Source organism: Monodelphis domestica, chromosome 1 (genome assembly GCF_027887165.1).
Source record: "Monodelphis domestica isolate mMonDom1 chromosome 1, mMonDom1.pri, whole genome shotgun sequence".
NCBI lineage: Eukaryota > Metazoa > Chordata > Mammalia > Didelphimorphia > Didelphidae > Monodelphis > Monodelphis domestica.
Window position 1 is genome coordinate 178,525,082 of NC_077227.1, and position 12,313 is coordinate 178,537,394.

General features: G+C 42.6%; 1 protein-coding gene across 2 annotated transcripts in view; it reads left to right on the top strand.

Annotated features, from left to right (window-relative positions):
• NYNRIN (NYN domain and retroviral integrase containing) overlaps positions 1-12,313 on the top strand; it is a 41,304-nt gene that overhangs the window by 22,738 nt on the left and 6,253 nt on the right. For both annotated transcript variants that reach the window (XM_056810130.1, XM_056810131.1), the window contains exons 3-7: positions 797-2,751; positions 3,572-3,702; positions 3,919-4,015; positions 10,765-10,872; positions 11,289-11,390. In XM_056810130.1, the coding sequence (XP_056666108.1) occupies positions 797-2,751; positions 3,572-3,702; positions 3,919-4,015; positions 10,765-10,872; positions 11,289-11,390 (2,393 nt within the window). The remainder of the gene's footprint in view (positions 1-796; positions 2,752-3,571; positions 3,703-3,918; positions 4,016-10,764; positions 10,873-11,288; positions 11,391-12,313) is intronic.

Sequence of the window (12,313 nt, forward strand, 5' to 3'; positions counted from 1 at the left end):
CTGCTCCTCTCGCTCTGCATCCCTTCCTGGAGGTCGTTCCAGTCTCCATGGAACTCTTCCACTTTATTATTCCTTTGATCTCAATAGTATTCCATCACCAACATATACCACAATTTGTTCAGCCATTCCCCAATTGAAGAGCATCCCCTCATTTTCCAATTTTTGGCCACCACAAAGAGTGCAGCTATGAATATTCTTGTACAAGTCTTTTTCCTTATTATCTCTTTGGGGTACAAACCCAGCAGTGCTATGGCTGGATCAAAGGGCAGACAGTCTTTTAGCGCCCAAAATGGGCAGTTTTAGAGAAAACTGGGAAGATCTCATTAACTGACGCAGAGTAAAGTCAGCAGAACCTTCTAATTCACTGGAAAGAGTCGTCCCTACCCTGGTATTGGGCTTGCTTGCATGACATTTGAGGTTCCTTCAAATGCTGGCCTTCTGGGGTCTTAGGCCCCTCTAAATCAGGAGTTCCTAACCTTTTATTTTTGCATATGTACCTCATTGGCAGTCTGGTGAAACTTCTCAGAATAATGCTTTTAAATTCATAAAATAAATTAAACAGGATTACAAAGGAAAACCAATTATATTAAGATAGTTATCCAAATGTTAAAAAAAGAAAAGAAATGTTTGCAGACTTCAGGTTAAGAACTTTTATTTTAGATAGATCTTCTTTTCCTACTTATAGGTTGGCTGTGGTACAATGGGCAAAGTCAGATTGGTGGAGAGCGTGCAATGAATGTTTTCCCTTTGGGAAAAAAGAAGAGAAGCCCTAATTTTACTGTATTTCTTTCACCAGGAATACGTGAAGGGCCTCTGCAGCCCGGAACTATGGGAGGAAGTCAACTACCCACCAGCTCTGCACTGTGTCTTTCTTGGAGCCTGCAGCCTCTTTCTGGATTGTCTGTGCTGGGGCACGTCAGCCCACATGGTGCCCCAAACCCCAGGCTCCCTGCTGCTGGGGGGCCTGGCTGAGGCCTTCTTCATGGCCCAGAACCGGGTAGAGGGGCTGGCGAAGCGACTGGGGCGTGACTCCTTCCCACCCTCCAAGTCCCGGGGAGTCCCAGAGACCGAAGTGAATAGGGCTTTCCAGGCCCTGCTGGTAGGCCGGGAGGATGAGCACTCGGGGGCCCTGCTTCGCCTGCCTCTTGCCATCCAGGAGGAGCTCTTGAGGCTGGTGCAGGAGGCCGTGAAGGATGGGGGAGACGCAGAGTGGATGGGCCCTCTTGAACCTCCCCTGGATGGCTCTTCCAGGTCTCGGCCTGGGAAGATATCAGCCAGGCCCCTTTTGGAGCTCAGAACACTCCAGCGTGGCCAGTACTGTGGGTCACGTGGAGAGCCTGGAAAGGTCAGCCAGACGGAAGAGAGACCAGATCAGATAATCAGAGAGGGCTCCACCGTCTTAGAACTGGGCGGAAGGAGCAGGGGCAAGCGTGTCTATAGGGAGATCCCTAATCTGATCCCTCATTGCAGGGGGAATAAACGGCCCGTCAATTCCCCTTCCTTCAGGGAAGAGATGCTTGGCCTGATAAGGCAGGTCTTGGGGGATGGTTTGAGCCCACTTACCCTCACGGGGCCTTCTAATAGTGCTAGTGCTTCAAAGGCACAGGGTTCCCCTAAACCTTCCTCTGTGCCACGGCTTCGCTGGGGGGATAATTCTTCCAAGAGGAAGGAGGATCCTCATGGCAGGAGCTCAGAGGAAGGGCCAGAGCCACCCAGGGTGAGTTTCCCTTCTGAGAATCATACAAAACTGCGTTCTGCCCAAATCAGGGAGGTAGGGCTAGCCCAGAAACAGCTCCATAATCCTGAAGCAAAGGCTGCCCTTAAGTCCCAGGTCACAATGCCGTTTGCTTCCTGGAAGAATGTAAGCTTTCCTGGAACCTGGGGCCAAGGTAGTCCCTGCAGACCTCTGTGGCTAGGGCCACCTCAGCATTGTGGCGTAGGGCATTCCACCTTCTGGAGAGTACAGGATGGGCACTCATCTCCCTTGCCCTGGGGTCTAGATTGGGGGCGCAACTTGCCCCACAACCAATTGAGGCAAGCAGCTCCCCTCAAATATAAGTTGCAAGCACAAAGTCCTTTCCCTGTGAGACTAGAGTGGAAGAACAGACCTCTCCTCAGGGACCCTATCCTGGTGCCCCCATCTTGTAACCCAGGGTGGTGGCAGGTGCTAAAAACCGCCCCCCAAATGTGCCAGAGGCCAGTGACCCTGACACCTGGAGGCTATGACGTCTGTTCAGGGAGCCTGCAGAGAGGAAGTCTTGTTGGTGATTGGGAACCAGGCCTCCTCCCCACTTGGCTTCATGAACCAAGGCTGGTCACTACCTTTACAGAGCAAGGACCAGTACAAGAGTTGGTGAGCCCCTTCCCAGAGATGTCTCTTGCCCGGGCAGAGATCTTAACAGATATCCTTCGGGATGTGTCTTGTGGCCAGCCCTATGGCCCTGTCCCTGTCTCTCTGCTGAAGTACTTTGGGGAACCTGAGAGGCAGAGACAGGTAAACTGTCAGCCAATACACTGCTTTACCGCTGGCCCAGTGTTCAGGGAGAAACAACGGAAGAAGAACAAATGCCCCAAGGTTGTGGGCAGTGAACAGCATGTGCCATTTGTCCATCCACAAGTGAATAACTTAGTGACCAGCTTCCAGCGTTTTCATGAGGCCCTGAGTGTGCCTTTCTCCTTGAGCCTTGAAAACATCCCTGGGAAGCCCGGACTTCGTCATGTCATCATTGATGGCAGCAATGTGGCCATGGTGTGAGTAACCTTGGGGTCCGAGGGCAAGGATTTCTGGGCATTGTGTATTAAGGTGTGGGACCCCTTTACAATATGTTTTACCAAGGTAGAATTTAGTTACAACAAATATCAGTCAGCCTTGAAAGGAAAAAGAAACTTCCAAACATAGACAGCAAGGGGGCGACTTCTCCCTATCTAGAATATTCCCTTTTCTCCACTTATCCAAGTTTTTTTTTTCTAATTTGTTCATTCAATAAATGTTTATTAAGCATAAAGCATTATGTTCACTATGAGTTAGATACCGTGTTTGACATTAGAGAGAAGAACATAGTGAATACATCCTTCATGCCCTCAGAGAGCTTATAATTTAGTAGAGGGAATAAGACATATACCCATAAATAAGGTACAGAATAGTGTGTACTAACATAAATAGGAGCCCCACTGACTCTATTTCTCTCTCTGTAAGATGAGGAAAATAATACTTGCTATACAAGATTATGAGAAAAATAACTCTCTTCAGACCTAAACTTAGTGTTCTGTAAGTGTACAGTTATTATCATGAAGGAAAGAAGGGGACATTGGTCTAGGTCTTTAGTGATAAATTCCTCTTTTGTAATGTCCGGGTAACTCTTTAACATGAGGGTGATGCATGGTGAGTTGGTGGGTGGTGGTGGTCCAAATCTAAATAGTCCTGATTTGCTACCCACTAGGGACCTCTCTGGAGAGAGGTATGTGGGCATTTTGGGGCAGGGGTTTGCTCTGTCTCATCTCCCCTGACCTGTGCTCCAAGGGCACTTTCTACTTCCTTCCCTGACCACTCTTTCTTTTCTTCTTCCCCTAGGCATGGCCTCCAGCACTTCTTCTCCTGCAGAGGTATTGCCCTGGCTGTACAATATTTCTGGGACAGAGGGCACCGAGAGATCACCGTTTTCGTACCCAATTGGAGGCTGAGGAAGAACAGTAGGGTGAGAGGTAAGGGGCAAGTACAGCCTTTGTACTTCTGTTAGTGCTTATCCTTTCCCTTCCTTTTGGCCTCCCTTCTCTACCTGACCTTAAACCGGCTCAGCCTCCTCATTCATTTGCCTCCCCTTTTGCTTTCTTTATCCCAGCTTTGACCTTCTCATCCCCATTCTCCCCTTGCCTCTTTCATCTGGCATTGACCCCACCGCCCCCTCTCCCTTCCCCCAGAGGGTCACTACTTGACGAAGCTGCATTCTCTCAGCCTGCTCTCCATCACCCCTTCCCGATTCGTGGATGGCAAGAGGGTCACCTCCTATGATGACAGGTAACATGCTCTTTCCACACAAGGCAATGTGGTATATAAAGATTTAAACTTGGAGTCCAGAAGACCTGGAGTTGAGCCCTAACTGATGCTTAAAACCTGTGGGACCTATAAGTAAATCACTCCCTTAGGGGTTCAGTTTCCTCATCTGTGAAATGGGGATGATAATACTGAGCTACTTCCCTCCCAAGATCTTTGTGAAGAAAATGTCTTGTAAGCTTTACATTTATATACCATTTCACTATAATTGAAAATGAGGATTCCTACCATATTCATTTCTTGAGCCTCTTTGGAGAAGGATGTAGAGGTGGTTGGGTTGGAGGTAGGGTCTAAGCATCTTGGGATCTAGTACCCAGACAACTCTGAGAGAAAAGGCTGAGACCCTGGGGGTAGTGTCTCTGGGAGACGATGGTACTTGAGAGTGGTCCTCCCTGAGGGGAAAACTAGTAAAGGGAAAGGGAGTTGGGGGAAGGTCTACAAAGGGAATCACATGCCTATGAATCCAATGACTGACTGTGGAATCTTTAGAGCCAGAGTAGATTTTTCTGTTTGTTTGTTTATTCAGAAAATATTAATGAAGTACAGAGACCTAGTGCTAAGGATCAAGGAGGAGATTTAGAATGCCTACCTCCAAGGAGTTTAAAATCTGGCAAATGTCACAAAAGTTAGAATACTTTAAGTGTCTAATAAGAGGAAAACATGCTGTGAGATTAAAGGAAAGATTTTTTAACTGGAGAAAAGGGTAGATATTGAATAAGAAAGACTTCATGAAATAAGTGGCATTTGAAACAGGTCTTAGAGGACAGTCAGAACTGGGGGATAGAGTAAATTCCAGGAATAATGACCAAAAAATGAGCACAAGTAGTATGGGAAATTTATAGGGGCCAACAAGTTGTCTATGTTTGTCTGGGGAATAGACTATGTGATAGGGTGTGAAGAGGGATTGAAGTAGTGCAGAATAAATCAGAAAAGGTAGATTTAGAGCCAGCTTGAAAGCTGGCCTAAGGATTTGGACTTCATTCTGTAGGCAATAAAGAAGGTTTCTGAGTAAACAAGTGATGTAATCAGAGTGGTATACTAGGAACACTAATTTGGCAGTAAGTCGTTTTGTGGATAGGTTGGAAGAGGAAAGTTAGGAGGTGGGGAAACTTGTATAGAGGATGTTGTAATAGCTTAGATAAAAGGGAAAAAAGCCTGAACTATGGTTATAGCATAGGAATAATATAAGAGAAATGGATATGAAAGATACATCTCTTAGCATTCTTCTGGCTTGGAACCAATACACTGTACTGAGTGATGGAAGGTATGAGTTAAAAAAAAAAAGAAAGAAAACAAGGAAGGAAGGAAGGAAGGAAGGAAGGGAGGAAGGAAGGAAGGAAGGAAGGAAGGAAGGAAGGAAGGGAGGGAGGGAGGAAGGAAGGAAGGAAGGGAGGGAGGAAGGAAGGAAGGAAGGAAGGAAGGACGGACGGACTCAACACACTCAGTTCTTGAACCCCTTTGACAAAGGATATAGGAGTGATTGGGTTGTGGATAGGGTCTAAAGTTGGCATTTTGGGATCTAGTATTCAGACAATTCTACACTTGATCTTAGCTAAAAGGCCAAGAAGTAAAATCAGACAACTCTTGAGAAAAAGAAAAGTGATTGTTTATGGGAGACAAGATTTGAGAGTGATCCTCTCTGAGGGGAAAACTATCAATCAATAAACATTGATTAAGGACCTACTATATGATAGTTATACTACTTGGCTTCAGTAATACAAAGAAATTAAATTAACAGCACTTTGTGACTAATAAGATATTTCTTAGAAGAGAGGGAGACTAAGAGATGGTGAAAGATGACTAAGAACTTGTGCAGGTGACTAGAAGAATGGTGGTGCCATTGATAGCAATCAGGAAGAGAAGCACTTTTGTGGTTGTTCATTCAGTCTTTTCAGTTGTGACTCTCGAGTTTATGACCCCATTTGGAGTTTTCTTGGCAAAGATACTGCAGTGGTTTGCCATTTCCTTCTCCTTCCTCTTACAGAAAAGATGTTGTTGAACTTGAGATGCCAGTGGAATGTATTGTAGGCAGTTGGAAACAAGAGTCTGAAGCTAGGGAGAGAAGTCAGAAATGGATAATAGCCTTGGTGCTAATTATATATCAAGGAAGATACTAGATTTGGGAATTATCTACAAAGAGAGGTGATCATTGAAGCTATAAGAGTGGACTAGCTCTCCAAAGGTCAGGGTAGAGGAGAAGAGGTGAGAGGAAGAAATAGCCAGTGATAGACCTTTGAGCAATACTCATGATTAAGAGAGCAAGAAAGAAGAAAAAGAACAAGACAATAAGTGGTCAGATAGATGAGAGGAGATCCAGAAGCATGCAGTATCAGAAACTAGAGGAGGAAAGAATATTTCCAGAAGGTCATCACTGTCAAAAGCTGGACAGTCAGTCCTTGTTTTCAGACACATAGTGGAATTTCCTTTGTAGACCCTCCTTCAACTCCTTTTTACTTCAATAGTTTTCTCCTCAGAGAAGACTACTCTTAAATCCCATCTCCCAGAAACACTATTTCCTTTTTTATCTCACAGTTGTCTGAATACTAGATCCCAAGATGCCAACTTCAGACCCCACCTACAGCCCAACTATTTCTATATCTTTTTCCAAAGGGGCTCAAAAACTGAAAATGGTAGAATTCTGCCTTGTCTGTCTTCCTTCCTTCCTTCCTTCCTTCCTTCCTTCCTTCCTTCCTTCCTTCCTTCCTTCCTTCCTTCCTTCCTTCCTAGCTGCCTCCAAAACTCCTTCTTATAATAATAGTAAAGTTTGTATATAAATGTGAGCAACTAAAGTTTACAAAGTATTTTCCCCACAAAGATCCTGGGAGGTAGGTGACGCAGTATTAATACCCCATTTTATATATGAGAAAATTGAACTCCCAGGGAGTTTATTCACCTGTGGGTATCACAAGTACAGAACTGAAAGAAGATGAAGGCTTAGAAAAAGCTATTGAATTTGTTCATTGAAAGGTTGTTAGTGACCTTTAAGAGAACAGTTCTAGTAGAATGATGGAAACAAAAACTAGTGAGACTTTGAGGAGTGAGTAGTTGATTGGAGAAATGGAGACAATAAATAAAGATGATTTGGTCAGAGTCTTGCAATGACGTCTCTTACACAAGGATCTTTTTTTTCTATTCTTTTTCCCCCTGGAGGAGTATTTTGTGACCATCCTCAGGATAAGGGGGTCCTGCCTGAAAGGACATAAAGTTGCCCTACTGATCCTTGCTTCTATAATTGGTGCAACTACCAAAAGGTTAAGTCCTTGTTCAGATACCCAGTTTATGTCTAAAGAAAGGCACATAGGGCAGCCAGAGACATCGGGGAAAACAACTCTTTCATGTGTTTGAATCCTAAGAATAACATGTAAAACAATGGAAGTCAGTTCAGAGAAAAGCAACCTCTGACATAATAGTTGTGTAAACATGGGAAAATCATAACCTCTAGTGCCCTCTATCAACTAGCTAAGGGTATAAGTTACAAGTGAATTACTTCTATACCAAGAAATTCTTTATACTGGTAGAATAATAAAAATAACTAGCATTATATAATGCTTTAAGGTTTGCAAACACTTTACAAATACCATGGGTTTTTTTTTTCTTACAGCCACCTTGGGAAGGAGGTAGTGCTATTATATTCATTTTATAGATGAGATAACTGAGGCAGATAGGCCAAGTGTCTTACCCAGGGTCATACTGAGTGTCTGAGGCTAGATTTGCATTCAGATATTCCTGACTCCAGAAATCACTGACCAAAAAAGCCCCTATTAATAACAAAATATTGCTCCCTGGGTTTATGAGGCAAATTAGGGCTCTTTGCTACAGCAATTGGAGATATTTTAAAAGGAAGAAGCTAGGCTGATTTTTTCCTAACCATTTCAATTTCCCCATTTTGCAACAAAGGTCTCTCAAATGATTAATCATATAACTCAGCATCCTCATTAAGGAAAGGAAAAAAAAGAAAACCTAATATGTAAGACATGTGCCCAAAAGAGATTAAAGCATATTTTTTACACTAACTAGAGATAGTGGGGGGTATTGTTTGGTCCTCCAAGTCTCTTTCCAGATTGGGGTACTGGTATGGTGTCTACTAAGATGGCTTCTTAGATTTCCCCTTTTGTTTAGGCAAAATCCTTTCTCTGAAGTATGTTGGAGATGTTCCATCCTTTTTGGAAGTTCCAGGATGGTGATTGGTAGAACAGCAAGAATTGGTGATCAGTAGAAATGAGGAGGGTCTTCCTGATGTAAAACACTATGTATGCTATGCAAATTATTTTTTCTTTATTTCTACTAAAGGTGCTACTATTGGCACATCTGAGGCATTTCTTTTATCATTGACCTCCTTGGAGTATATGCCTAGCAGGGGGAATCTGGGTCAATGTGTTATAGTTACAGCAGTCATTTTCTTAATCTAATTCCAAACTATATCTGAGACTGTGGGAATTGTCGGAATTAAGTGAACCATGCTGACTCCATCTTGTGACTCAATTCTGGATCTAGTCCAATTTCTGGCTTGTGATAAAATGTGATTACATTGTTTGAACCCAGCCCTGCGTGGCTGGGAAGCTGGACCATCTTGACCTGTTGCTTGGAGACCCTTAACTAAAGATTTATGTCATGCTGACCAGAAATCCAGTCATATTCAAGGATTGATGCACGTTTTCTCCATCTCATGCAACCCATAAATTTTATCTGAAAACTGGTCTTGTACCCTGTTTTCTTGTTCCTTTGATTGAATACACATTTGATTTGAGAGTGGGATACTTCTTTTTCTTTTAGGGAATTGCACCTATCCATTCAACCTCTTCAACTCAAAAAGCCCCTAATCTTTCCTCCAATTAGAAATCAGATAACCTAATCTTGTGTCTTGGTTTGTATCGTGTTAATTGATTTCTTTTAATGTGTAAAAATCTGTTTCTGGGGCACCAAGCCTGAAGTTGACCTGGGTTCACATCTGGCCTTTTGATACTTCCTAGCTATATGACAAACTGGGCAAGTCACTTTATCCTGATTGTCTAGCCCTTGCTGCTCTTCCGTCTTAGAACTGATACTAAGACAAATGGTAAGGGTTTTAAAAAAATAGTTTAAAAAAAATCTGTCTCCTCCTATATTTTGGATTTAGTGCCAAGCTGAGGAGTCCTGGTTCTGATTTGTTATGCAGTGGGCATGCATTGCTTAATAAATCAATATGTGCAAGCCATTTTTTCCTTGATTATTTTGGATTTCACCCATCATAAGCTCCATCAATAGAGCATTAGAGTGAAGTTACAAAATTCCAAGTTGCAAACTTGGCCTTAGACACATTATAAGAAATGTCATAAACACACCCTATATCAAGATATGGTCAAAATAGGTATAGGCTTTAGACATAAAGGGTGATACCATAATCAGATTAGAAGAGAACTGTGTCAAATTTATAGGAACACAAGTCAGTTCCCAATTAACAAATGGTCAAAGGATATGAAGAAATAATTTTCAGATGAAGAAATCAAAGCTATCAAAAACCATATAAAAATATTTTAAATCACTGTTGAATAGAGAAATGCAAATTAAAACTGCTCTGAAGTACCACCTCACCTGTCAGATTGTCTCATATGACAATAAAGGGAAATGGTAAATGTTGGAGGGCAAAATTGGCACACTAATATGTTGTTGGTGAAGTTGGGAACTGATCCAGCCATTCTAGAGGGCAATTTGGAACTATGCCCAAAGGGCTATAAAACTATGCCTACCCTTGGAAACAGTAATAATACTACTACGAGGCTTATATCCCAAAGATATGAAAAAAAGTGAAAGAAATATTTATAGCAGCTTTTTGTGGTGGCAAAGGATTGGAAATTGAAGATTGAAATTCATCAATTGGGGAATAACTGAACTAATCATGGTATATGATTTTGATGGTACATTATTGTGCTATAAGAAATGATGAGCAGGATGATTTCAGAAAAAAACAAACAAACTCTAAAGACCTACAGGAATGGATGCAGAGTGAAATAAGCAGGACCAGGAGAACATTTTACTCAGTAATAGCAGTATTGAACAGTGATCAACTGTGAAAAGTATTCAACACAATGATTCAGAACAATTCTGAAGAACTTATGAGAAAGAATGCTATTCACCTCCAGAGAAAGAATTGTTGGAGACAGAATGCGGATCAGAGCATCCTGTTTTTCATTTTAATTTATTTGTGTTTTTACTTGGGGGTTTTGGTTTTAGATGAATATTTTCTCATAACAGTGACCATTTTGGAAATATCTTTTGTAGGATCACACATGTCTAACTGAGATCAAATTGCTTACCATCTCTGGGAGGTGGGAGAGAAGGGAAAGAGAGAGACAATCTGCATCTTATAATTTTGGAAAACATATGTTGAAAATTGTTATTAGATGTCATTGGGAAAATAAAATATTTTTTATAAAAGGTCATGGAAACCACAAAGTGGGCATTAAGATGAATCTAGGTTGATTGAAACAGCCTGTGCATCAGGAGGAAAATAGTTGGTGATTTTTAAGTATTAGAGGAATGTCTGTTTTTTTGTTTTGTTTTTTTCCAGCTTGCACCAGTGTGATATTGTTGATGTAGGTCCTCTACAGCACCTTAGTAGGCTCTCAGTAGGATCTTAGAAGGTCCTTCACAGTGAACTCAAGCAGGCTGGAACTGGTGAGGTGGCCCTGATTCCAAATGATGACCCAGTTTCTCTCCACCCTTACCCTGGGCAGGTTTATGGTGAAGCTATCAGAAGAAACAGATGGGGTCATTGTCACCAACGATCAGTTTCGGGATTTGGTGGACGAATCAAAGAAATGGATAGGGATCATTAGAGAACGGTAAGGGCAGCAGGAGATCCTGAGCCTGTAGTTAGGTGTAGGGGCTTTTCCCTCCTGGCAGACACACAGGTTCTAGTCTCTATGGGGAGATGGGGAGGAAGAAGAGAGGGGGAAGGGGGAAAATGGGAGACAGGAGGACCTGTATCCTTTCAATCTCTGTGAGTTGAGCTGATGGGTTTTAAGGGGGATCTGACAGTCCTAGGATCAAGTCAGACCCAGGTAGGGCTAGGGATCCTGGGTAAGGTTTGAGCTAACTCTGATTCCCTAGGCATCAAATGAGAGAGTATTTACAAAAGTGCCTAGTGCATAGTAGGTGTTTAATAAATGCTTATTCCCTACCTCCTTCTTTTCTCCCTTCTGAAATTTGGAAAGGGATCCTCATGTGACTGACTGCTCTTTCTCTCTTTCTGGTCTAGGCTGCTGCCTTTTACTTTTGTGGGGAACATCTTCATGGTTCCAGATGACCCTTTGGGGCGGGATGGCCCCACCCTGGACACATTCCTGAGGAGAACAGATGGGTAACTGATTCCTCTCCTCGGGATAAATCCCTCTCGTCTTCCCTTCTGCCATTGTTTCTTTCCAGCCCCTTTAATGAATATGTAAAGAATACTCTACTCAGAGGAAGCAACAATTGAGCAAATTCTGCCCCCGTGTGTCAGAATGAGGGAATGACCATCCATTTATTAGACCTAAATTCATCCATTAGTCCTCCTTGGATCTGATCATGTCTGAGCCTTGTAGGGCTCTGCTGTCCTTCCTGGCCTGGGTCTTCCAGCTACAGACTTTTGGGAAGATAGCCAGAGCTGGCCCTGGGCAGAAGGTTAGAGTAGATAGGTGGACCCAGTGGATAGAATGCTTTAATTTATAATTATTATATATTAAATTTAGCCGATTTAACTTAGGAGTTTAACTTGGAAAGAGCTAAATTCAAATTCTGCCTCAGAGACTGTACAGCTGTGAGATTCTGAGCAAGTCACTTTGCCTTTTTTTTGGCTCAGTTTCTTCCCATGTAAAATAGGAATAATAATATGACTTACCTCACAGGAAGGCTGTGAGGATAACATGAGATCATTTAGTCAAAAATACTTTCTAAATCTTAAAGCATGATATAAATCCTAGCTATTATTTTTCTGTAGCCTCTTCTCATTTTTTCTTTCTACCTTCTCCACTCTACTCCCTGAATTATAACTTATTCCTAAAAAAACTATGTTCCTAGCCGACTGTCAACTAATTCCTGCCAAATGAGTAGCTAATAGTGAGGTTACAGAGTAACCTTCCCTAGACTACTAGGGTACCCACAGCAATGTATTTCTGGTGGTGATGTTTCAGGCATTGTGAGAGTAGATGCAGCAGGAGTATTTTAGGGGCAAGAATCTCTGCTTGGTGCCCTTCCGATTATATCATGTAGGGAGCTACTTACTCTGTCATGTCTTGGGGGTAC